General features: G+C 39.4%; 2 protein-coding genes across 2 annotated transcripts in view; one reads left to right on the top strand and one right to left on the bottom strand.

Annotated features, from left to right (window-relative positions):
- Positions 1-398: 398 nt before the first annotated feature.
- LOC140226027 (zinc finger BED domain-containing protein 4-like) lies at positions 399-5261 on the bottom strand. Its single transcript, XM_072306314.1, has 3 exons — positions 4954-5261; positions 4054-4335; positions 399-3323 (listed from the first exon to the last, which is right to left on the bottom strand). Exons 1-3 carry the CDS (start codon positions 5110-5112, stop codon positions 1650-1652), a joined length of 2115 nt encoding a protein of 704 aa, XP_072162415.1. The 5' UTR covers positions 5113-5261; the 3' UTR covers positions 399-1649.
- A 4198-nt stretch (positions 5262-9459) lies between these two features.
- rod (rough deal) overlaps positions 9460-26930 on the top strand; it is a 136774-nt gene continuing 119303 nt past the window's right edge. Inside the window, exons 1-3 of the mRNA XM_072306313.1 lie at positions 9460-9830; positions 10310-10557; positions 25967-26077. Coding sequence (XP_072162414.1) covers positions 9702-9830; positions 10310-10557; positions 25967-26077 — 488 coding nt within the window. The 5' untranslated portion in view covers positions 9460-9701. The remainder of the gene's footprint in view (positions 9831-10309; positions 10558-25966; positions 26078-26930) is intronic.

Here is a 26930-nt window from a genome sequence, read left to right as displayed (position 1 = left end):
AAAATGAAAGTTCTCAAGAAAATCTACAGGATTTTCAGTTTTGTCTTCTTACCTTTTCGAGCAAAGTCGCAAAATTCAAAGCTTCATTAAAATTAAATCATAAATACCCAAGGTGATTTTGATTTATAAAGGTATTGTTTCAGGAACCTTCTTAAAAGTAGCAGCAATATGCGACTACATTTACCTACTGCCTTTCAGTCGTTTCATAGTAACTCAGAAACACTACAAATTTAATGAACCAAATGGATTTTTTTAGATGAATAGTGATTGTGGGCCTTTACCTCATACCTAAACATTTTTAGTTTAAACAGGTTCTTCAAGTTTTGGACAGAGCTAGTACATAACATTAAAAAAACAAAAAAAGAGGGAGAGAGAGGAAAGAATAGAAACAATTGAAATCTGCTTGACAAGAAGAAATGTAATTAGCAAAAAAAGTAAGAACCAAAAAAAGTAAGAACAAGAAAAGTAAGAACCAAAAAAAGTAAGAACAAAAAAAGTTTGAGGAAAAAGTCGTCAGTCTTTTGACTGTTTCTCAAAGAACAAACTTGTGGAATATCTTATGAACATAAAAAACACAAAAAGAGCAAATAGGGACCTTCCTGACCAATCAGCATAAACCTATGGTAACTTCGCTAAGATTTTGCATTTTCTTTACTATTTAGCTTCTAACGAAATTTAGACCCCCCCCCCCCATTTTCTTCTCAATATTCCAAATATCTTGACAGATAAATGTATAAATTAAATTTACTTGGCTGCCTTTAAAGAAGAGGGGGAGTTGCATAATCTTGGCGACCCTGACTTGGTTCCATAATGTTTTATCAGGAAGATCCTCAAATATTCTAGGAGAATCAAAAAGAAATTGAATAATAACACACAAAAATTTAAAAAAAAACCCTAGAAAAAAGGCACAAGCAAATAAAATTTGCACGATGAGTTCAAAGTCTTATAAAGATTAAATATTTTATGAGAATCAAAAAGAAATGGAAATATTTTCCATGTACAAGATAAACAATTTATAGAAAAAGGAACAAACAATTTGCACAGTAAAAACGAAGTGTTCGACTGTTCTAAAAAGGGCTATAATTATCATTTATTTTGTACCTTCATTTACTATCTCTTATGGAATATTTTCAATATTCCATGAAATCCATGAGAATCAAAATATCAATATAAATCAAAAATAACGAAATAATAAATCAATATAAATATGTCAATGATGAAAATTGAAATTTTTCCTACTTCATGACATTAAACTAGAGAAAAAGGAACTAACAGATAGAATTAGTAACTGAAACAAGAGGAACAGTAAAAAAAAATAAACGGTTGGGTCAATCGCCTTCTAACATTCAAGATTGAAGCAAGATGATTCTGAATAATAAGAAAAAAAAGAGATAAACATCCTTGAAAAAAATTCGAGAAAATCGAAGCAGTAGGTACAATCATCATCCTATTTGACATCGGAACAATAGGTTTACATGGATGTGTAGTAATGGGCTCTGCTTGTAAAATTGAAATAGTTAGAAAACTAACATGCCTCCTTAATGGCACATCTGGGAAAAACATTATTTTAAAAAAGTTCTATTTGAAAGGATTCTTTAGATATGAGCGTATGAGAATAATGCTGGGCACCACAATTTCTCAAGTTTCTATTAAGTATCACTTTGTCTATTTTCTTCTTCAACAACCACTATGATAGGTTCCGAAGACGTTTCTAAACGACTCAAAAAGATACTCAAATCCTCATTACTCTCTGATTCGAAATACTCAAAATCAGTGCTTGTGGGATTAATGCTGTTATCACAGTAACCTTCAACATTTTCATTTGAGCTTTTTTTCTTTTTCCTCTTTGGCTTGTCTTCCAGTAATTTGAGGTTCATATGAATATACACCAGTTTTTCTGCTCTAGAGTTAAGCAGCCGGTTGCGAACTTTTCCGTGGATTCTACCGTGCGTACTAAATGAACGTTCTACCTCTGCAGATGTTGGGGGCAAACATAAGATTCTAGAAGCTATTTTACTAAGCTCAGTATGACCTAAAAATGATTTCCACCAAACATGTGGTTCAACTTTCAATTTCTTCCAGAGGTGAGCTGGAGCAAACACTCCTTTTTGCAACGAGAAATCAGCATATTCTTCTAGAATTTTGGCGCAATCCAGTTCAAGAGCTGCCCCAACACGACCAAGATAATCTAAAGCTATTGCAGTGTCCTCTGGAGTAGAACTTTTGTGTGTGCTTGGATCAAGCAGAGTAGCTGCAAAATGAATGGGCTGCAGACATTGGCTTTTCTGCTTAGTTATGATCGCTCGCACTGACCCTACATCATCTTCATCTAAGTAAGATGACGTTTCTAGCGCAGAATTGACTTTGTTGGTGATATCTTTAAGTGCAATTACGACTCTACTTAGTGGGATTGAATTACTCTGTACTTCAAAAAGCCACTCTTCGATTGGTCTCAGAATATTTGTAACATCGCTTATTTTGCTCCAAAATTCATCAGACAGAATTTCCCGCTTGAAATCTGGGGACATCAGATAGTTTATTTTTTTCCCAACTTTAACAGTTAATCGTTCATCGATTGCTAAAGCTTGCAAAGCCCCTTTATTTATGCTAACAGCGTACATGCATCGAGTGCTACTCCCAAAGCGAGTTGCACCCGGAATTTTTAGAGAAATAGCCCTGTCTCCTTTTTGTTTTTCTTCAATTTGTTTTTCCCTAAATATTGATAATAAACTTGGGGTCCGTAATATTTCTTTTGTAATGGCAATACATAATGCCAGAACCTCTTTTATTCTCTGAACAAGAGTGCACAAGTCGGTTAGCAGGAGATTGAAAAAATGCATTAGACATCCATACCAAGTCAGCCAGTCGAATTTTAATTCTACTCTTTGGCCTGCATTTTTCATGTTGCTAGCATTATCTGTAGGAATACCAATAAACTTTTCTTTTCCTTTCTCTAAGATTACCTCCTCAAGTTGTTTAGCAATATATTCTCCAGTGTGGGATTCCGACTTACATTCTATGGACTTGAGAAAAATTGGTTCAGGAGTAAAGAGAAGGATGTTCATGATGGATTCCTTCCTAATATTGGACCATCCGTCAATTGAAATGGCAAGCGAGTCTGCTTCTGAAATTTTTTTTTCCATAATTAATTTAAGATCGTCATATACTTTGTCGAGGAGTTTCCCGTCCAAGTCGTGCCGATTTGGCACTTTAAACGTCGGCCGTAGTCTCGAAAAAAATGATCTCCACGCAGGATTTTCAAAGGTAGCAAATGGTATTCCAGAGGCGTACACTGCCTTCGCAAATAATGATCTCAATTTTTCCTGAAATTAAAAAATGCAAAGTGATTAGAATCAGTATTTTGAGCACATACAACGTTCCAGTTAACAGCACTGAATTATCTAAATCGGCAAGCAATACTGAAAACAGGATGTCTCTTCAAATGGGACATTTTAAACTTGCTATGGGCTTATTCTCAAGTAAATATACTTTTAAAAAAAAATGATATGTTTTTTTAATGGTTTTGGTCTTACTGGTGTAAAGGTTCTCAGAACAGAAACCAACATTTTTACTTCAAAGCAGTTCAACAGTGAAACTAGCAGACCACGTATCTCGTTTGCGGTGTTTAAAAATCTTCCGTCCCATTTCATTTTGATAGGGAGAACAAATCAATATCATTCCTTGAAATTTTCCTTGAGTTTTCTTCGCTAAGAGAAGAAAAATCAAGGAAGTTTTTAACAATGAATGAGTAGTTTTTCAACTACAAAAGGAATGATTACAGGAGGTCTGCAACGTTGCAAACAGACATATATTGTCTGGTAATTTCACCATCGAAGTGTCCAATACCTGACTACTGTGGAATATGTGGAAATACCAAAATTGTTACTTATGTTTCTTTGACTCTAAACGACAGATCACAGTGCTCCTTGAAGAAGCCAGTGAACCACAGCATTTACCTTCGGTATAACAATCAGAGATTAAACGATTGGTGCACACTCTTGGAGAGAGGAACCAGATCAAATAAAGAAGAGAAATGAAATCATAGATAGGTACCTGCTCATGTTCTGCGATACTGTCAACAAAGGAAGGCTTGCTTGGCATGGTCGGGTATTGAGTTGAAGTGCCAGGGTTACTTGGTGTGGTCGCCGTGGTCGGACAATCTGAAGCTGAGGAGCTAGAGGTGTCGCTCTCCCTACCACTTGTGTCATCGTTTGGAAGTAGAGCCCTCTTTTTCGCAGGGGAGGTGGAAGATGAGGCTTGTCCTGGCCCTTTTTTCCTTTTTTTGAGCGCTGCTGATTCATCAGCTTTGAATTTCTCCTTGATGGTTTTGAGAATCTGGAAATCAAAATAAACTTAAAATATATGTTTTTGGAAACAATGATTTCTAAAATTCACTTGCACTATTCTGCCAGAGTTATTTCAAACTGTTTGAAGTAAATGGGTCCATTATCAACTGGTTGAAGGACTATCTGCTCTTTTTTTTCATGACTGTGAGAAATCCATCTTAAATACGTAGGAGAAGAATTAAGTACAAGAGTACGGATATCTGCCATGGCCATTGGCCTACCAAAAGATTATCTCTTCTTACACGCAAATCTAATGAAAAGTCTGCTTGTTCATAATGTTTCAAAAATTATCCCTTATTGAGAAAATTTAGGGGTCAAGCGGAAAAGGAGGAAGCCACTGTCAATCCCCCCTGCGCCTGGGGCTCAGTAATGCAAGTAATATAAATATGCAGTCAATGTTGCAGGACTAATTTAGAGGCAGTTTTCTTGAGGCTGGGCAGTTATGTTCTGGGCTCAAATTTGGGCTTGGAGTTCCTCACTATCTGACAGCTTACGTATCGCCGCACTGCTTACCAACCAGCGTTTTACACTCCTCTGAATATATGAGAAACCATCACAGTTAATATCTACATTATGAAAAACTTAGTAGTTCTGAGTCCATTCTTACCTTTTCGCATTTATAGATCAAGTGATCTGTCTGCCTTGTTGCATTTAATACGGTCTCCCACTTGCAATACACGCACACACCTATATCTTTACCTGTGGGAGTGGGTCCCTTTTTTATACCAAAATGAAGCCGAGCACGGCTTTTCGGCTTTTTCGCCATTATTCACATCTCTGAAAACATAAAAGTACTAAAGTAAAACGTTTCTAAAAGGGTGTGATGTTCTTATAATCTTGTCCACGGCCACGCGATTTGCTGGGAGCTGGGTACATGTCTGTTTACATGTCTTTGGTTTACATTTGGTTTGGAGGTTAGGTTAGACCCCCCTTGATTGAGCGTTTTTGCAGGCAAAGACCCCCTACGATGTGCAGGCGATCACAGAGCGGGAGTAGCTGGTGGAGCGTGCGTGCAGCTCGCTCGGACTCCATGATTCTGCTCTGTTGCTCTCTCCTCTCCCCTACTCTTTGCTCCTAATGGCGCCAAGCACAAATTTCACTCGCGGAGAAAAATTAAACTGCTCAGCTCAGGGAATTGGCATTTTTGATTGAGATTAAACTTCTAAACGAGTCCAACCCAAGTCAACCAGGGTAATTCTCAAAATACTTTGGCAAGATATTTTTCTGATATAATTTAAGGATATAATATAATTATTGACATAATTATTATGATATAATTTATTTAAGGATTGAGGATGGAGAATCTTTAGAATTTATGGAGAAATCACAAGCTTGTGTGGGGGCCCCCAGCGTTCTGAGGCATTGAAATTAATCTTAAACGTACCTATTTACATTTTGAATTTTGGTGGAAAATACGGGGGGGAGGGGGGCTTTAATTTATATCTGAGCCATGTATGTTTGATTAGAGGATTTACTTATTGCTTAATAGGCAGAGGATGCCAGATGATAAGGGATGAGTTTGAGGATTGTATGCGCACAAGGTATAAATGTTTTCAGGATAAAGCTATGGCAGCTAAAAACTAAGATAGCATCCTTCCTTCCTTATTGGAATCAGGCGTAGATCTCAGGAAAAATTTAAAAAATAAAAGGAGGCTATCTACGTGTGGGAGAAACACACAAGTTACTTAGAGTAAGAGTTAAATTTTAGGTAAAAAAGATGTGTAGTTGGTCGGTAAAGACGCAGAGTTGTACTTACGTATTTGCCAGGCTGTGTACATGCATGCAGCACCCACTGCAGCCTCCTCCGGAGAATACTATCGGTGCTTAATATTATCTCAAAAATGCTTCAGATGTCAAATTTTGAAATCATCCATGTTGTGAATAGGTACCTATCTATTAATTATACCTGTATCTGCTTTATGCTGCTTATTAGTACATTCTGTGCGCATTGGGGGAACTAGTTGAGAGGAGGAAGGGGGGGGGGGATAAATCTTACCCTCACATCTGACTTAATTCCTAAGAAATATGAGGGATTTTGCTAAGTTAGCTGTGTTTGCCAGACGTTCATTGTGGAAATTATAATTGTACCAAAAATATTTCCATGTAAAGATGAACCATCAAGCTAAAACTTTTACTAAACATTCGCACAAATTTATCAATTTCTTTTTGTGGCACAATGGCACAACTTCTGGAAACTTCCTGTTAATAGGTAAATACGAGGCACTTAGCACATTTCTTGAAAAATTTGCTAAAACAATATCTTACCGACCAACTACACATCTTTTTTACCTAAAATTTAACTCTTACTCTAAGTAACTTGTGTGTTTCTCCCACACGTAGATAGCCTCCTTTTATTTTTTAAATTTTTCCTGAGATCTACGCCTGATTCCAATAAGGAAGGAAGGATGCTATCTTAGTTTTTAGCTGCCATAGCTTTATCCTGAAAACATTTATACCTTGTGCGCATACAATCCTCAAACTCATCCCTTATCATCTGGCATCCTCTGCTATTAAGCAATAAGTAAATCCTCTAATCAAACATACATGGCTCAGATATAAATTAAAGCCCCCCTCCCCCCGTATTTTCCACCAAAATTCAAAATGTAAATAGGTACGTTTAAGATTAATTTCAATGCCTCAGAACGCTGGGGCCCCCACACAAGCTTGTGATTTCTCCATAAATTCTAAAGATTCTCCATCCTCAATCCTTAAATAAATTATATCATAATAATTATGTCAATAATTATATTATATCCTTAAATTATATCAGAAAAATATCTTGCCAAAGTATTTTGAGAATTACGAGCTGGGTGGGGTAGGGAGGCGGCGGACGATAGGATGGGTTAGAGTAGGTATTGGGAAGAGAGTGCTCGAACTGCCCTGAGTTCCCGTCGCGCGACGCAGCCATCTTGCCTGCACATCGTAGGGGTCTTTGCCTGCAAAAAGTAAACATCGACCCCCCTTGTGCCCCCTCCTTTGGGTGTAGCATCTCATTAGTGGGCCATAGAGTACCTGTATAGGGAGAGTAGCGACAGATCTGAAACTCCGAAAGCCCATCAGGCCTTCACCGATGCCTCCGCGAATAAAGTTAGGGCCCAAAAGGGCAGCCAACCAATGAATTTCGAATGTCCAGAGCGATTTACAAATACAATTGTTACGAACCGTCGTTTAGAAAGCATGTATTCGGTCTACTTTTTGGATAAATTTACTTATTTTTGCGAAAGAATGCTTATTTATGTACATTCTTAGCCATCTTGGTTAGAATTGAAATCTGTAGGCTGGCAGTGAAATTTTATGTGTTAGAAGTTGCTCAGAGGGGTGGCTGCACTTTTGGGCCCTAAGCCCTCCATGAACCGATCTGTCGCTACTCTCCCTATACAGGTACTCTAGTGGGCCATATTCTGCTGCATCAGCAGGAGGATCATCTGAACCGTTTCCGAGGCTTAGTAACAATATTTCTTTGAAAAATCAACAAATTTCAATTGTTTTGAAATTTATTCGGGCCTTGTGAAATTTCATGAAATTTCACGTGAAATTTCACTTTCCATCTCTGTTCACCGATGCCTCCGCGAATAAAGTTAGGGCCCAAAAGGGCAGCCAACCTATGAATTTCGAATGTCCAGAGCGATTTACAAATACAATTGTTACGAACCGTCGCGTCGTTTAGAAAGCATGTATTTGGTTTACTTTTTGCATAAATTTACTTATTTTTGCGAAAGAACGCTCATTTATGTACATTCTTAGCCATCTTGGTTAGAATTGAAATCTGTAGGCTGGCAGTGAAATTTTGTGTGTTAGAAGTTGCTCAGAAGGGTGGCTGCACTTTTGGGCCCTAAGCCCTCCATGAACCGATCTGTCGCTACTCTCCCTATACAGGTACTCTAGACGTTAGCTTTCATAATTGGAGCAAAACAAATTTCTTGACTATAAAGAATCCTGGTACCCCCTAATAGTATATCGTTCTTTTTTGGTACAAAAGGGAGGGATCTTGAACTATCTTTGAAACAATTTAAATGATTTTTTCATTAGTCTCTGATTTTTTCAGAAATTATCAGTTTGAAATTTGAGGTCAGGGTCCCCGGTCCCCCTCCCCATGATGAGCCAGAACTGCCAGAAAAGAAAGAGTAGTAAGAGAAGACCAGAAAGAGAAGAGCTGAGAGAAGACCGCGCTCCAACTGGTCTAATTGACGAATATTATTCTCTTTGAAAATAAAAACAAATTCTGTTAGAAAAAATAAGCATTTTTGACATTTTGTCGGTCGAAAGAAATTTCATTGGGAAAAAAGAAATTTCATTCGATGAAATTTCTTTTAGCAACTCTGCTCGAATGTGAACAAGAATAATGAAAATATTACCTAATTGTGGTTTATCAAGAGTGAATTGTTATTTCCATCGGTCCAAAATGAGAATAGATTAAGAAATTATTCACAAACCAATCTCATTTTCTTTTTAATTGATCAATTTATTGATGTTGTTGTTTTTGTGTGACAGACATCGGAGGATTCCTGATCCTTATCCTCAATATCGTTCGTTTGGGTGCAGTCGTTTCGGCCTCCATGGCCAGCCAAGGCCGGCTGCCAGTCAGCTGATAATCGAGTTGTCTTAACTCTGGGTAAAGGGACTCTAGTTTAGTTCACTACACTCTCTGCCAGGGAGCGCTGATGTCAGCGCTAACCGGAGTTGGGGGTCCTTATTTATTCTCTTGGTCCATGGTAGGGGGTCTTTGCCTGCAAAAACGCTCAATCTAGAGTCCCTTTATACTGAGAGTCAAGACAATTTGAATCCATTTCTGATTGGTTCCCGTATTTTAGGCCTCCACAGTGTCACAAACGGGAATAAAGATTACATTTTCACCAATTGCAAAGATTATAATCTGAAATGGACCAGGGAATTACGGGTTCGGCAAGGAACAAACGGAATGAGAGGAGGAACGGAGAAAGGCATTTGAGAATGGGCCGATCAAAGATTACGAAAAACGTTCAATTTCTGTAATCTTTATTCCCGTTTGTGACATCCATGAGCCGAATTGTCTTGACTCTCAGTATAAAGGGACTCTAGCTCAATCCAGAAAAAGCGGCAAAATCAAGGTAAGATTCAATACATAACCTAACTCCATATTCGTACTTGGCATTAGGCAACGAGAACGACTGACTGAATAGCCCGAGTCTAGCCCGAGTAAGCATTTAACCAATTGCAATCAAGTAACAGAAAGTATTATTTTATCTTATCTTTAATTCGCACAGTTCCCTCTAGTAGTCCTTACCAACCGTTCAAATTTGCCATGTGTTTACCTGATCAAGTCTCGTAAACTACTTATGTGATCTTCGAAAATTGGTGTGAATCCGGACCTGCAGAATGTGGCACGTTAAGTGTGGTTTCGATGCTGAGGATGAAACTTCAAACTTTGGCACTCGTGCTGTCACCGTGGGCCTCGATGGTCTATTTGAAACCAACACTATCGCTACAATCGAATCTAGCCTTGAGGTAACGTTTATCATGTCCAATAATTTACTCTGTTGCATTCAAGCAAGCCCAGCAAACTTTGATACCTCGCTTTTGTTGGCCACTCTAATCTAAGCTGTTCAATCGATAGAACTCAGTCAACTTGACAGAGATGCAACTTAAGTTACTGAGCTAAACAGCAGGGATGCAGAAGGGTCCTGGCATTTCCAATTGCCTTCCTATTTAAGAAACGCCTTGAGCTTCTTTCGTTTTGTGGAAAACACATGATTTTCTTACTTAGATGAGCTCGTCTTCTTTTATTTCACAGTCATCCCATTTCCTACTGTGACTGACCATCAATACCCCCTTACTTACAAGATAGGTAACAAACGTCTGGAAATTTCACATCCTGCATTATCTTCCTTTAAACCTGATGGTATGCTAGTTTTTTCAGAATTGTATCTATCAAATCTTTTAATCTTTAACTAAGTAGTTATTAGTAACTTGTTGTTTCCTTTCAGGATGGAAGTTCAGAATCAGAGCTTGACATCAAATCTGCACTCAACCCTAAAATCGGGCTGATGGTGACTATTGAAAATGCCCTCATCATTCTCAACAAGAATTGCACCGAAGTAAAGCGGATGGTCTCATTTGAATATCATATCGATTGTTTTTTGGTCTCGCAAAATGGATTATTTATTTTTGTCGGCCTTGCAAATGCTTCCTTCCATTGTCTCTCAATCAGGACCGGACAACTTGTTTTTACCAGGTTTACCAATAAGTGTCATAATTGGGCCGAGTTCATGAGAAAGGAACCAACCCACATTAAGTTGAAACTAAAAATAACCCAAGTAGCAGTGATCGCGATAAATTGCGATTTAATGGGAGAATGTATCGCGATTTTATCGACGTCGATTTATTGCAATATTATCGGGAGAAAACTTGCGATAAATTGAGATAAAATTTGGGTGAGGAGTTTGGATGGTGGGAGGTACGCCCACACTGAGAAAACATTCCTCGGCGTTTTTACCAAGGTTCGTTGGTAACTTTACCATCTCATTTGTTTTCCCAATTATTGGAAATGTTACCAAGACAGACTGGTAAGCTTACCTAAAAACCGGTATTTCTACTGGTTTTTTCAGGTAAGAATACCACATTCAATGTATATCAATTCCTGGTAACTTTACCATTTTATCTCCGTAATCCTACCACAGTCGTAAAAAAATATTGGCGTTTTTACTAAGGTCCATCGGTAACTTCACCATCTAACTATTATTATTATTGGTAATTTTACCAAGACAGAACGCTAAGATTACCAATAGAATCTTATTTTACCAACCGTATTTCAAGGTATGAAATGAAATACAGAGGAGGGAAAATAAAAAAAAGTCAAATGAAAACTCGGCGTCAGTCTACACAATGACCAAAGTTGTGAGGTTGCGAAGCGCCGATCTATCTAGGCTTGAATTCGCACTCATTAGTCATATAGTGGCCATAGCCTAGTGGCAATGTGCTGGCCTACCACCGCTGCGACTCAGGTTTGAATCCCCGCGGAGGCTCCTTGGATTTTACGCTCGTCTTCGTCAAAGGACCTGACGGCTGAACCTGACGGAAATCGGCTGAAGACGCGGCGAGATGCAGCGCTAACCCCATTTTTGTGGCGATTTTATCGGCGATAAAATCGCTAGTATCATCAACATCTGAACGATTACACTCGACCTTATCGCGATCAAATCGCAATTTTTTCGGGCGATAAAATCGCGAAAAGATCGAGGATAATCGCTCGGATGTTGATGATCCTAGCGATTTTATCGCCGATGAAATCGTAAAAAAATCGCAATTTAATTTCGAAATATCGCAATTTTTCCGTTGAAAAATGCTACTTGGGAAGAGGTTTGAAGTTTTATGGCTGCATAAGGCTCAATGTAGAAAATCAACTCTAACCCAATTCCTACTTAGAATTCCTGGCCATTGGAGAATATGTGTGAGAGTGTGTGAGTAATATCTTCCAAGAACAAAGGGAAGCCGCTGGGCTACGTTTGGTGGGTTGCATACGTTTTCACCCTGGCCTGCCCTTCTTCCGTATAGTGACTCACATTCAATACTTTTTTCCTTAATTTAAAATATAATGCTGCCAATATAAAACTTGCCAAAATATTCAACTGAAAATTCCACGCCCGGAATAAATTGACTTTCTCAAGTAAAAAAATCAACTTTTTTAGGTCCTTTTTATACGATCTCGTGTGTTTTTGGGAGTTACGAACATTTAATCTCAAACCCATGACCAGGTATGGGTAGGTGGTATTATTTAACCCTGCCTTTTACAGACTAATCTCCGTTTTCGACTTTCAGTTATTGGCAGGAGAGAATATACCGCTAGTGGAACTTGAAAACATTCTTAACTCACTTTTTTCAAAAATGTGGGTTGGTTCCCTTCTGATAAACTCGGTCCATTACCTTTTCTCTTTATTTCAATAGGCACCTCCTAACAGTCTACAGAGATTCGAGGATAATAAGCTGAACCTAAACTCTTATTTATTCATATGTTAAGATCTTAGACTCCTTTTTTTTTATTTTTAATTAACCCTGATACAAAGTAGATACAATGTTTCAGTTTGCACTTTCGAATAATGAATAACTTTTACATCATATCCTAATGAACTTTAAAAGCGTGAAAGTCTTTGTTTGCCTCAAAAGATTAAGATTACTTAGTTACTTTTACAATCAAAGTTAACAAAGTTTTTAGGTACTTACAGCGAGTATTTCCATCCATTCCCCTGGAAGCTTTTGGGAGAAAAAAAAGAAGAAGTATGGAGGTAAATCTGAAAAGTGAGAAAGAGGATTAGTTATTAGCCAGGGTGAGAAAAATTCAGATGCCATAAGAGGGAATTTCCCAGAATCGGTGAGAAGATTCCAGTTGCATGCCACTGCAGATTCAACTCAGCTGAACGGGGCAGTTTCCAATGTTACACAAAATAATAAAAGGTAGGTAGGTGAGCGATTTAAAGGGGAAAAACTTAGAAAAAAAAGAAGAGGAGGAGAAAAAATTGGATATGAGAAAGGAGCGAAACAGAAAAGAGGGGGACATAAATTAAAACCGAGGGACCAGCTTGTTTTGAGGAAAAAGAAGCAAACCAGAAAAGAGAGAAAAGAGCTGAGAGGTGAAAAAGTGACTAAAATAAATGATTGACCGAAAGGGGGAAAGAAAAGGACGTTCTAATGCAAATAGAAGATTTGCATTAAAGCATGCCACTAAATTGAGGGAGATTGAAAACGAGAGTGATTCAATTCCACAATTTAGGGGTTAGGTTGAGATGGGGACAATGAGAAATTTTGGAATATTAAATGAGATAATTGAATAGTACGTTCTAATAGGCACAGAAGGTGCCTATTAAAGCAAGTCGGCTAATTGCATGAAACCTTCACTATCGGAATAGTGAACGTGGCATGCAATTAGAGGAGTATACTTTTCTGGGAAAGCCCAAAAGCAGGACAGGCGATACACCTGTGGTGAAGAGTGAATTAAACCTGTAAAGAGAGAAGAATATTAATACGTAGGGTGATGAGGCTGCGCTTGTGGCATACCTTTCATCACTACGCGATTACTGGAGAGAGCCAAGCTTGACTTCAGAAAACCGGGATGAGGTAACGTCGGTTTCCTTCGTACAGCGAGCAGGAGCAGGCGCCAGGTGATCACGTTGCTTCGTGGAGACCGTCGATTGACGGGACTTGCATAGAGCGGGAAGGTGTCCTTTCCCATGATGGATAGCCAGAGTCCTTGTCCTTTATCACAGAGTCCACCTTGGCAGGGGCGTCGGGTAGAGATTCTTGATCCGGGAGAGAACTGCTTCCGTGGTGAGGTCCGGGTCCGTCTTCTTCAGCGTGCTGGATACAAGTGATTCCAAGGGGCAAGCGGCTGACGTCTTGAGCGCCGCGCAAGAGCCAAAAGGAACCGAGCGGGGACGGCCGCTAGGTGGGGGGCTCCAGGGGGAGCGGATCTGTGTTTGCCGTGGACTTTGAAAGTTGGATTTGAAAGTTGAGATTTGAAATTTATTGGTCGATAAAGGTTTGAGCAGGTCGGGCTTAACGAGTACTTCCAGAATATGTATAGGTTTTGGGGTCCATCAGAGAACCGAAGCTAAAGAAAGTGAAAAATTTGGAAAATTTGCATGTGGATGGGACTCTAGGTAGCGAAGAAATATGGATGTAATGGAGATAAATTTGAAGATAATTATGAAGGAAAGGTTGGAAACATGAAAAAGGTATTTAAGGCGAGTGATTCAATGTTTAGGAAGAGCACTTTCAATTTAATAGAAGGTAAAGGACACCTTTAAGGACGCGCAAATCTGGGAGGCGGGTCAAGGTGTGCAAATTTGGAATAATTTATCAGTTACCGCGGGCGCGTAATGTGATTGATCGGTGCAAAATTGAGAGAACCCTCCAGAGTGAGGGGGGGGGGGGATAAAAAAATGAGTGTGATGAAATTACTTGAAAATGCTCTAAGTTTGTTCGATCGGGATCGAACATACTCCGGGGTTGAACCAACGTAAGTTGGTTCGAAAGCGAATGACGGATCGTACAAAATGCTTAAATCTGCTTGAAGCTATTATGCATTCCACACGTGTGTGAAGTAAATCGCCACTTAGGTGGGGTGGGTTTTGGGTGGGAAAATTATTAGGAGATATCAATATATTATTTACATTGTTGTTATATTAATGAGTAATATTCTATCAATAATAATTAATGTGACCGAAGTAATACCTAGATAATTAAGTGAGGGAGGTTATAATTGGGTAAGTAATATTAAGTATAAGTTAATTTATACATTAAGGTGGATAAGTTAATATTTAGAAAATTAACTTGAAGAGAATAATAGTTGGATACTTAAAGTAAAGAGATTAATGTTTTCTTAATTACTTAAAGTGAAGAAAAGTAATTAATTTATTCCATAATACTAGTTCGTTCTCCAAAAAATTAGAGAGCATCGCCGAGGTTTTAAGGTGATTCGATGGACGCCATATTTTCTGTCAGAACGGCATGCGATATATCGCGTCAATTGGTTCCATTTTTTCAGCTACTCGTCATTTTTCTCCAATTTTGAGATCGCAATTCTGTTGTCAGGAGACTAAAGCACTCACTTACCAATTTTAATAAAGAAATTCAACGTTATAAAGGTGTGGTTTTTTCAGAAAGAAAACATCGCATTCGATACTGATATCGAAACTGCACTCGAATGCGATATTTCCTCTCTAAAAAAACCACGCCTTTATTACGTTGAATTTCTTTATTAAAATTGGTAAGTGAGTGCTTTAGTCTCCTGACAACAGAATTGCGATCTCAAAATTGGAGAAAAATGACGAGTAGCTGAAAAAATGGAACCAATTGATGCGATATATCGCATGCCGTTCTGACACAAAATATGGCGTCCATCGAATCACCTTAAGGCTCTCGGGGTTACTTCAAGTTTTAAATACTTAATAGTAATAAATCATTTTTAAGGAATTCATGAGAATAAAGTAATATTAAGTATAGGGAAATTAAATTAAATTAAAGTTAAAGTAGTGAGTTGAAATAATTATTGCTATAAATTATCAGGAAGTATTGATTATTTATTTACAACGGTTATTTCATTCTCCATGACTGGAGAATATCGCCGAGATTAATATTCTCAGGGTCGATTGACGAGGGTAATTTGTTGTTAGCTATCGAGAGCTGAGTAAGATTTAAAGGCTACTGAGAGAAAGGTAATGACTGCAGAGAGCCTGAAAAAAACTGGTAAGAGAAGGTTTTTGTGGCCGCGGTAAGAGCCGGGGTAAGTCCGCTGAAGAAAAAGTTGGTTGGCCGCGGTAAGAGCCGGGGTAAGTCCGCTGGAGGAAAAGGTTTTGTGGCCGCGGTAAGAGCCGGGGTAAGTCCGCTAAGAGGTGGTTGCATCTGGGTGCTGGGTTTGCAGCGAAACAGAGCAGAGGGGTTTTGGCCGCGGTAAGAGCCGGGGTAAGTCCGCTAAAAGAGGTTTGTTGGCCGCGGTAAGAGCCGGGGTAAGTCCGCTAAAAAGGTTTGTTGGCCGCGGTAAGAGCCGGGGTAAGTCCGCTAAAAAGGTTTGTTGGCCGCGGTAAGAGCCGGGGTAAGTCCGCTAAAAGAGGTTGGGTGGCCGCGGTAAGAGCCGGGGTAAGTCCGCTAAAAGAGGTTTGTTGGCCGCGGTAAGAGCCGGGGTAAGTCCGCTAAAAAAGGTAGGTTGGCCGCGGTAAGAGCCGGGGTAAGTCCGCTAAAAAAAAGTTTTGTCAGCAGATGCTGAGAGAAAATTCTTGGCTTGCGAGGAGCCGAAGAAAGGGAGAAAATTTAATAATGAGAAAAATAAAACTAAGAAATTAAAGATAATGTGGCTGCTTGGAGCCTTACAAAGTAAACGAGAAAGTAAAAAACTGAATGTGGGATAGACAGTTTGGCAAACGTGAAGTCGAAGCCAAGGAAAAAATAAAAATACAAAAGGTTGTTTTGTCAGATGATTCTCTAACATGAAAATTTCGAGTGGTTGACGAGAAGAATTTACATTTTATCGAAATGGACCGAGACTGAAATTGGATTTTTTAAGTCTCAATGTCGGTGTTTCTGCCCTCTGAGAGCGGCCACTGTATGCCAAGGACCGTAAACGTGGTACTCTCGTCCTTTTGCAATGAGAAAGGTATTTCTCGTTTTGCAGGCGCTACGCCAGTGAAGAACTGGGATGCACTGCTAATCCACTGTCTTAGTTGTGAGACTTTATGATTATAAAAGTTGTCGAGTCGGTTTTGCCAAGTAAGCGCATTTTTGACGGGCACTAAACCAGCGGCGGCTGTGTCCGCATAGGCATATGATTCTTCTACTGAGCAGCCACGAAGATCGCGGTGTTCCGTTTCGAGTTCTTTGATAAGGTGCGCCGTTGCCGATACTGCAGACGAGACTCCAAATATCGGGTGATCACGAAGCAAAGTGTTGTGATCCTGATTATAGATTTTGCATGAGGTTGCCAAATTGCACTCGAATTTTTCATGATTATCATGGTTCAGATGAGCCTCATTATTTTCGTCGTCGGAAGACATTTCAAATAAGGAAGAAAAAAATTAAAAGGTTATGAATGAGAGGTTAAATAATTCGAGATAAAGAGCAAACGTTATTTCAGGAATGTCAATCTGAATTATACCTAGTTTGATTACGATACAGCAACTGTACTAGGATTTTTCGAAGGTTCAGAACCTGGTATGCTTTACGGTTATAAAGCTTCGTCAGGATTTTCTAAGGTTGAGGACCTAGCTCAACACCGATATTTCGCTGCTGCGCTAGGATTTAAAATGAAGGTTGTGACAGGTTAATTAAGTGGACGTAATCTTAAGGACCGTTCGCACTCTATTCCGGTTTCGAGCATTTTGAGATTTTATGCCAGAAACTAGATCCGGCCCGAGGGACCAATTTTATGAGCGATTTAAAGGGGAAAAACTTAGAAAAAAAAGAAGAGGAGGAGAAAAAATTGGATATGAGAAAGGAGCGAAACAGAAAAGAGGGGGACATAAATTAAAACCGAGGGACCAGCTTGTTTTGAGGAAAAAGAAGCAAACCAGAAAAGAGAGAAAAGAGCTGAGAGGTGAAAAAGTGACTAAAATAAATGATTGACCGAAAGGGGGAAAGAAAAGGACGTTCTAATGCAAATAGAAGATTTGCATTAAAGCATGCCACTAAATTGAGGGAGATTGAAAACGAGAGTGATTCAATTCCACAATTTAGGGGTTAGGTTGAGATGGGGACAATGAGAAATTTTGGAATATTAAATGAGATAATTGAATAGTACGTTCTAATAGGCACAGAAGGTGCCTATTAAAGCAAGTCGGCTAATTGCATGAAACCTTCACTATCGGAATAGTGAACGTGGCATGCAATTAGAGGAGTATACTTTTCTGGGAAAGCCCAAAAGCAGGACAGGCGATACACCTGTGGTGAAGAGTGAATTAAACCTGTAAAGAGAGAAGAATATTAATACGTAGGGTGATGAGGCTGCGCTTGTGGCATACCTTTCATCACTACGCGATTACTGGAGAGAGCCAAGCTTGACTTCAGAAAACCGGGATGAGGTAACGTCGGTTTCCTTCGTACAGCGAGCAGGAGCAGGCGCCAGGTGATCACGTTGCTTCGTGGAGACCGTCGATTGACGGGACTTGCATAGAGCGGGAAGGTGTCCTTTCCCATGATGGATAGCCAGAGTCCTTGTCCTTTATCACAGAGTCCACCTTGGCAGGGGCGTCGGGTAGAGATTCTTGATCCGGGAGAGAACTGCTTCCGTGGTGAGGTCCGGGTCCGTCTTCTTCAGCGTGCTGGATACAAGTGATTCCAAGGGGCAAGCGGCTGACGTCTTGAGCGCCGCGCAAGAGCCAAAAGGAACCGAGCGGGGACGGCCGCTAGGTGGGGGGCTCCAGGGGGAGCGGATCTGTGTTTGCCGTGGACTTTGAAAGTTGGATTTGAAAGTTGAGATTTGAAATTTATTGGTCGATAAAGGTTTGAGCAGGTCGGGCTTAACGAGTACTTCCAGAATATGTATAGGTTTTGGGGTCCATCAGAGAACCGAAGCTAAAGAAAGTGAAAAATTTGGAAAATTTGCATGTGGATGGGACTCTAGGTAGCGAAGAAATATGGATGTAATGGAGATAAATTTGAAGATAATTATGAAGGAAAGGTTGGAAACATGAAAAAGGTATTTAAGGCGAGTGATTCAATGTTTAGGAAGAGCACTTTCAATTTAATAGAAGGTAAAGGACACCTTTAAGGACGCGCAAATCTGGGAGGCGGGTCAAGGTGTGCAAATTTGGAATAATTTATCAGTTACCGCGGGCGCGTAATGTGATTGATCGGTGCAAAATTGAGAGAACCCTCCAGAGTGAAGGGGGGGGGGGATAAAAAAATGAGTGTGATGAAATTACTTGAAAATGCTCTAAGTTTGTTCGATCGGGATCGAACAGTAGGTAGGTAGGTAATGTTTAAGCAAATTCGTTTGTAATTAATGGTATGGCAAAACTCAGTTAGCTGAAAATAATCTAGGTTAGCTGTTAGGGAAAATATTAACAATTGCCATTGAACCAATAAAAAATTTTCAGTTGTCGTTTGAAGACATTTTAATGGTAATGTATTTTGTTAACGGCCATATAGAAATCAATGAATCGCAACACCATTCTCTTCATAGGACTTCCTGCAGAAGGATATAGTTCGAAACTCTTTACATGAAAACGATCAGAGAAATGACTCATCAGTCATAAAAAAGCTGCAAACTGGGCTTGCTCTATTTTGATGTAAAATATATTCTTCCCTGGGCAGGCAATGCCTACAGGGTGCTTGAATCAACCCAAGGGGGTAATCTAAACTGAATGGCCCTGATCATCTTCAAAGTTTATTTATACTCTGATTTGGCTGAAGTTTATGTTAACAGATTATGTCTTCAAGGTAGCAAATCTTTTCAACAAGGTGTCAAAAGTAATGAATTTCCCATGAATCTCTTGTGTTGACATCAATATTTCATCATCGACATTGGATCAATTATGAGGATCAAGACTCAAAGAGGAGTTCAGAAATGGCTGAGTTGCAACTAAGGGAGCTACTTAGGATTCTAGTCAGGATTCTAACCATTAGGTACACCAGAATGAACCATGAGACATCTTCATTGACTTGAATTCAGTACAAGAAACATTTAGTTGCTATGGTCTTGCAAATATATTAGAGATTGATGGTTCTGCTGTAAACAGACGCATAACTTTTTGGAACTCATGAGACAGTGGTAGAATGAATGGGTTTCTTGCGTTCAAATTTTAGGTGTTTATTGAGGGTTCGATCCTTTTTTTACATTTTAAATATTCCTGGGTAATTCTTGGCTTTCTGTTATATCCCCATTCATCCTCAGTCCGTACTCATCAACCAGCCCCAGGCAACCATTGTTTCAGACCATCAGACTCGGGTTGCCTGGCCAGGAATCAAACCCAAGACATCGTGATCCTAGAATCAGAGGTACAACCTCTACATCATAGTAGGCGGTCATGATTAAATGGTAATTAAATGAAACAATAATTTTATCCTAAACTCTAAAATGAATTTAGACCTGAAGTTGTGCTCTATTGATATGGTTAACATAAAAAAGAGATACATCAAATATCGCAAAAATGACATGGCTGCTAAATCAGTCTACAAAGGACACGGACAGATTCATTTACATCCTCATCTCTTCATGATATAACCAAACGTAGAGGGAACTTTGTTTTTAACAGATGGTAGACTTTTCTGGTGTACTCAGTTGAGTTTGGATCAACCAGGGAAATTTTCCAAATTGATAAAAGTTATAACATCTGTAAATCTGCAGTATGTCAATAAGCTTCGCAGAAAAATTCCAACACCATGTATGTTCATTGAATTGTTCCGGAGCTATTCAGGAGAACCTAAACATATTATGAGAAAAAATGATTATAAATTCTGAGTAATAAAACATATTTGGGAAAAGAATATATTTGGAGTAAAAAATCAATGCCCCAAGCACTCAGACCTAAATTTTTATTTATGGTAACGCTAGCTCCAGCGTTCTACCGGGCCGATTTTCATGATTTTTGCTGCTATTGACAGGCAATGGGCCTGTTGCAACTTTTGCTAGAGCAGAATGAAGAGTTGTTTCCTATAGATAATGCCTCAAAAATCACGATGAGCGCATCGGCAAAGTCTGAAATGCACTCATAAATTCACAATCTGCGTAAGAAATTTGCGTTATTTTGAGCTTCCCGGTTCAAAAACGATACTACTGCACAGGTGAACATTTTGTTAGAGGAGTCGCTCCATCGTCGGCAATATTTATCATGGCCGACGCTTGCGAAGTTCCTCGCGTAATTCGAGGAGAGTTCAAGGTCAGTTAAGGCGGGCGAGGAAAATATGAACGTAAACACGCCGATTGTTATATGGTTTAATCCTGTTCAGGTGTTATCTCGTCCCATCACACGTGTTTTGGCGGACTGGTGTCGGCCATGATGAGTATTGTCGCCAATGGAACGAGTCCTCTAACAAAATGTTCACCTGTACCGTAGTATCGTTTTCGAAGCGGGAAGCTCAAAAAACCGCAAATTTCTTACGCAGATTGTGAAGTTATGAGTGCATTTCAGACTTTGCCGATGCGCTCATCGTGATTTTTGAGGCATTATCTGCAGGATACAACTCTTAGTTTTGCTCTAGCAAAAGTTTGCAACAGGCCCATTGTATATAGATGAGCCGGCTCCATTCAGATTTTGAAAGTATGACCCAGGTTTTCGTTTGCTACGTTGTAAAGTTGCGAATTCTCCCATTTAAACAATGTAAACTTTTATTCACACAGTTCACATTCGTCACAGTTCGTTGGAGCGTTCTACTGGGCCGATTTCCATGATTTTTAGATTAATCAACAAGTGATAGTCCGCAGATGAGCCCGGTTTAATCAGATTTCTGAAATAGGACCCAGGTTTTTTTACTATCACGTTATAAAAGTAAGCGAATTTGCAGAATGCTCCCCAACTGCTGCCACTCTGCGAAAAGGGTTGCGCAGTGGGCGTGCAGCCCGTTGTGCATTAGCTGTAGCGCTACCCTATAAACTCAAGATTCACCTGCCCACCGATAGTTTCAGTAAAGTTGAGTAGTCTGGAGTATCAAGTGATTCTTCGCTTCGGCCCGAGCTGTGGGTTCGATTCTCAACTGCCAGAATAATCAATTATGACCTGTTCATAATCTGCTGTTGTTACATTGCTATGGTTTATTAATCAATCATAACTAAATGCCTCCTTTTGATTTCGGATTTTTCTTTCTTTATTTAATACAAGCAATAATCATTTCTTCTAAAAAGCTGTACATACCTCATATCAAATTTTTTTAGGAAGAAAGAACCAACATTGATAAGAAGCTAATAGAAAGGCTGCGAAGCAGCCCCTTGATAGTGCTAAGCCCCTTCGGAGGGTTGAGCCGCGTTGCGGCCAGAGGGTGGAGCTCCCTAGTATGTGTATATGTAGCAGGCTAAAGGTCAAATCCGGCGTTTAGGCAAATGCCTAGGCAAATGGTCAAGTTTAATCGAAAACGTAGATTGGCTATTGTCCTAGGCATTTGACTAAATGACGAGGCAATTACATAAAAGCCTAGGCATTAGCGTAAATGCCGAGGGCACGTTAGGCAAAAAGGCAAATGATGTTCCTTTTCAGGCAAATAGTCAAAATCTGAGAAAAAGTCAATTTGCAATAATCCAAAAAACCACGGCCAAAGAAAAAGAGAAAAAAAAGGAAGTCTGTACCTTAAAAAGAATGAGGCAGTAGCATTACTTGTTCGAGCACGCGATGGGTTGGTGGCACTTGCTGGAACATTTTCTCTGATTTTTGAAGCAAGAACATCGTTTGGTCGCACATTGATTTTTACTGGCTTGGCAATTACACTTGACAAAGCCTTGCCCTTCAAATAACGAAACGCCAGAAACTGCTTTCGGACCGACACTAGCTTATCCCTCGGAACCTGAGATATTTCAAATTTTATTGCCTCTATTTGTTTTAATTCTTCCCGCCAACACCAATTTTTGATGACACCTGCGGGTGTTCCAATTTGGTAAACATTATTGCGGACGTCAAGAACAATTCCTTCGATGTTTTTTGGGTCCAACGGACCACGATAAAATTTCAAAATGTTTAAAATAATTGTATCTTCCACTTTCGAAGGTGTGAATAATTTCGAACTTCTTTCTGTCATTTTTTGAGCTGCAACTTTTTGTCGTAAATGGGCTTCCGCTTTTGTTGTGCGTATTTCTGCCTCGCCATGACAATCATTAATATAAACTTCGAAGGATTCAGACTTTCAGCGATTCTGCCTTTTTCTATTTCACTCGAGGGGAAGTGTCCCCTCCCGGACTCTCTTCCCCACCCGGTGACTGACGCTGCGCTGTGCTGAACGGTTCAGCCTGAACCTTTCCCCTACGTCTGACCGTTCCCCACTCCTCTGTCAATCGAACCATATGCCACCGCTTACGTATTGTCGCTCGCCCACCCAGGTACCTAGCGGCCAGCGGTCAGTTGATGATATATCTCGCTCATGCTCCTATGCAGCTACGCATTGATTACGCCAGCTAATTACTTTCTAATAATTAGAATTTCTTCGATATTAGTTTTCTTTATTTATTCGACTGTATTTTTTTCTCTGTTCTACTGTGATTTCCTTGGTTCTCTACTGTGTTTTTCCTAAATCTCTGAGTCAGAAATCTGAAGCACTTCGGTATGCACCGAATACTTCAGATGTGTGACCTGAAACCTTCGGTATATACCGAACTACTTCAATTGTCTGACCCGAACTTCGGCAGATGGACCTTAACTTTTCGGATGCGTGATCCGAAAACTTCAGAGATCCATATGATCTCAGCTTCAGGTTCCATGCACAATTTTTTTTCTCCGTGTTTCCTTTTAGGGGATGCAACTAAAATTTCAGTAAATTTTTTTCAGAAAAGTAAAGAGAAAAAAAAAAAAAGTGGCTAACGATGGTTCCTCACCTTCACGTGGTGTTGGCTGTTTTTACTAAGTGGGAACCGTCCATTTTAAGATATAGTCTATTTCTTGCCCTGCCATTATTATTCTACAAGTTAATTGTGGAGTGAGAATTTCATAATGTTTTCTATGAAATCTTCAAAATATAGTGATAAAAATTTTGCAACTACTACAAAATCGGCTCGCGAAGCGAGCCGAATGTCACTCGCGTAGCGAGTGACCGGGGGTCCAGGGGGCGTAGCCCCCGGCTAGGCGTGACGGGCGCGCGAAGCGCGCCCAGAACGGCTAGTACTTAAAAACAAATGGTTGGTCGCCGTCTTCATTACCACACTCTTGTTGACATGAATTATCGCAAGAGCTGCATTTTTTTAAGCTACCAGGCTTTTGACAAGAGGAGCATTGAGGTTGATCACCACACACGTTCTGAGTAGGCTCGGAGCTCGACGTTGCAGTTTTAGCTACTTTGTGAGCCGGGCTGGAGCTTGGTGCTTCAAGACGACATATTTTCAGAGCAGGCTCTGAGCTCGACGTTGCAGTTTCAGCTACTTTGTGAGCCGGGCTGGAGTTTACTATTTGCCTAATCAGCCTTCGGCATTTGGTCAAATCTTCAGGCATTTGAGCAAACGCCTAGGCATTTGCGCAAATGCCTAGGCAATCGACGAATTTCAATGATTTTTACCATTTCTTTTCTATTTGCCTAGGCATTTGCCTAAATGCCGGATTTGACCTTTAGCCTGCGACATATATATGACAAGGTGGAGAAATGGTGCTGGGCCCACACCATTTCGCGGGGAAAATAAAGCTAAGAAGTTCCAAAAATTATAATTAGAGTCAAAAATAAATTTTTAACTCTTATGAGCACCAGGACAAAATTATAGGGGGCGAGTGTTCAGCTCAGGCAGTTTGCATCGGAATATTAAGTTGAGGTCACGCCAAGAGATCTGTACCGGTTTGGGTCTTTTAGACCTCATCAGCAGATCACACTCGTCAGTGAATCCAACTTAGCATCCTGCTAAATTCAAGGTGGTATTAAAACGCCGTCATGAATATGACCCAAGGCATGAGACAAAATTATGATCATCGCGCCATCTACCGTCGCGGCTGAACATCTCTCATAACAAAACAAGGAGAACCCAAAAAAATTATTATCAGGCTGGTTGGAGATGCGAACGCATCTAGACTCAACCGCCCGCTCCCGAATGGGAAAACGATAACACATTATTCCCAAAACTCTGCGTGTAAATGAGAAAAAAACACTTAGAAGTGGCCTGTATTGTATGTAACAAGGTGGAAAAATGGTGCTGGGTCCACATCATTTCACGGGGAAAACAAAGCCAAGAAATTCCAAAAACTATAATTAGAGTCAAAAATAAATTTTCTCAACTCTAATCAGTGATGTTTGTTTCACTGACGAGTGTGATCTACAGATGAGGTCTGAAAAGACCCAAACCGATACAGATCTCTCAGCAAGACCTCAACTTAATATTCCAATACAAGCTTCCGGAGCTGCTTTCTCTCCCCCCTCAGTTTTGCACTAGTACTCATTAGAGTCAAAAAAATTTATTCTTTACTCTAATTATAATTTTTGGAACTTCTTAGCTTTGTTTTCCCCACGAAATGGTGTGGACCCAGCACCATTTCTCCACCTTGTTACATCTGGTTCGGGCCACTTCTTGATATTTTTTTCTTTTTTATGTACATGTATCATGAGACAAAAATCAATTCGGGGAGAATTATCTTATAACATTTTTACACAGGAGGCGGCCCACATGTGCAAATTTTGTGATTCGTACGTTAATGTTTCAAGTAATATTGATAGTAAATGTACATGAATATAACGCTAAAATTCTGATTATATCAAGTGTCTTTAGTACTCATTTTTTCAAATTTTTTATTGTAATAATGTAACTTGCACAGATGCAAATTACATAATTCTTATGACAATGTTTCAAGTAATGTCGATTTAAAAAATGAATGAATATTATATGTAAAATATTTAAAATTTATATCTTTTAATTTGTATGAATTATTCCCTTTTCAAATGTTTTTTACGTATAATTTACGTTTTTTTAATGCCAGGAATTTTTCAACAGATCTTTATCATAATGTTTTATTTTTTAATATAATTTTCAACTTTATACATTATTTACGTACAATTTATGTAATTTTTAAATAACGCTGCTACTATGGACCGTAAAAAAGAAACAAATATTTTCGAGAAATAGAGAGAAACCCAAAAGAGAGGAAAGGAAACACTTTCCAAATACTTTAAATGAGAATAAATTGCCAAGTATTCAATATTTGGTTTTGGGTGTGATGTATGAATAACAACGACCCTATTATAAAGGAAAAGAAGGAAAAGTCTATGTAGGAAAGGAAAAGGGAGGGGGGCTGGGAAAATTGAGCTTGGATCACAATGATCTTTGGTCCATGTGATCCCATTCCATGCTCTAGGCACTTCATTAACGAACATTGGAATGAAGATCCGCAAAAAAATCACATTGAAAGAAAAGAGGTATTACTTTTTTGGGACCCCTCATGTTTATTGGCCTTGAAAGGAGTGTGGGAAGTTCAAAAGCCTCCCTTCGTTTTGCTTCTTTTAATTTGTCTGATTTAATTGTAAATTTTAATGACTTTATCCTCTTCTAGGGAACTTGCAGAGTCGGCTGAAGAGGGCAAATCATTCATATCTATTGTTAGTCATTCCGTCAATTCAGAAGAGGAACTGCTTATATTTCTCTTCTCAGGAGCGATTTACAGGTAAATGATCTATAGAGAAACCTGAATAAGTTGGATGGGCTTAAGACCAAAGATTACTGAGGACTTCAGAGTCCAGATACTGCACGCCTTATAGTTAGCGTAGGAAAGAAGTGCATGCCCCTGCAGGTCCAGGGTAGGCAACCTGTGTAGCAGGATGCCATACCTCAGCCTGCCTGTAATAGAAGTGCATGGGAAATGGTACTTAAAATGTGCAGATTATGAACGGCAAATTGCACAAATTGTTCATTTTAGTCACTATTCATGGTAAATGGACTCAGAAAGTTGAGCAGAGATATTTGCATGTCCAATAACTGGTCTTGAAAGTTATAAAAACACCATCTACAAGAAGTGATAGTTGGGTATGGCTGTATTCACTCACCTTGTGCTTTGAGAAGCATGCAGTTTCTGTCAGTGCAATCATCTGAAATTAAATATTTTCAAACGATACTTGGACATGCTCGATGAATATTTGGAACCAAAAATTAGTGATTTTAGGTCAAGAATCTTGGCAAAGGACTAGTAAACTGTCGCTGAGTTAGCAATCTTGACCGTTCTGGCGCCAAAAAAACCACCTTTGTGAGGGACGCATTTTACTTAGGGGCTTGAATTTTTCTGTGGTAGCATAGTAATTAATAGATACACCTTGTTGCAAAGAGACAAGTAGAAAAAAAGATTTTCAAGGCCTAAGAAACATGTGAAAAGTCCAGTCACAGGGTGTCTAGCATCAGGATTTTCCCGATTCCATCAGGATTTGAGGGTCAATGTGGATTAGATCCCGATTTTATCAGGATTTGAGGAAAAATCGGTCGTAAAATCAGGATTTAGAAATGTCGGCTGTCCGATCAGATTTTTT

Source organism: Bemisia tabaci, chromosome 1 (genome assembly GCF_918797505.1).
Source record: "Bemisia tabaci chromosome 1, PGI_BMITA_v3".
In the NCBI taxonomy this organism is placed as follows: domain Eukaryota; kingdom Metazoa; phylum Arthropoda; class Insecta; order Hemiptera; family Aleyrodidae; genus Bemisia; species Bemisia tabaci.
This window is presented reverse-complemented; position numbering and strand designations above follow the sequence as displayed.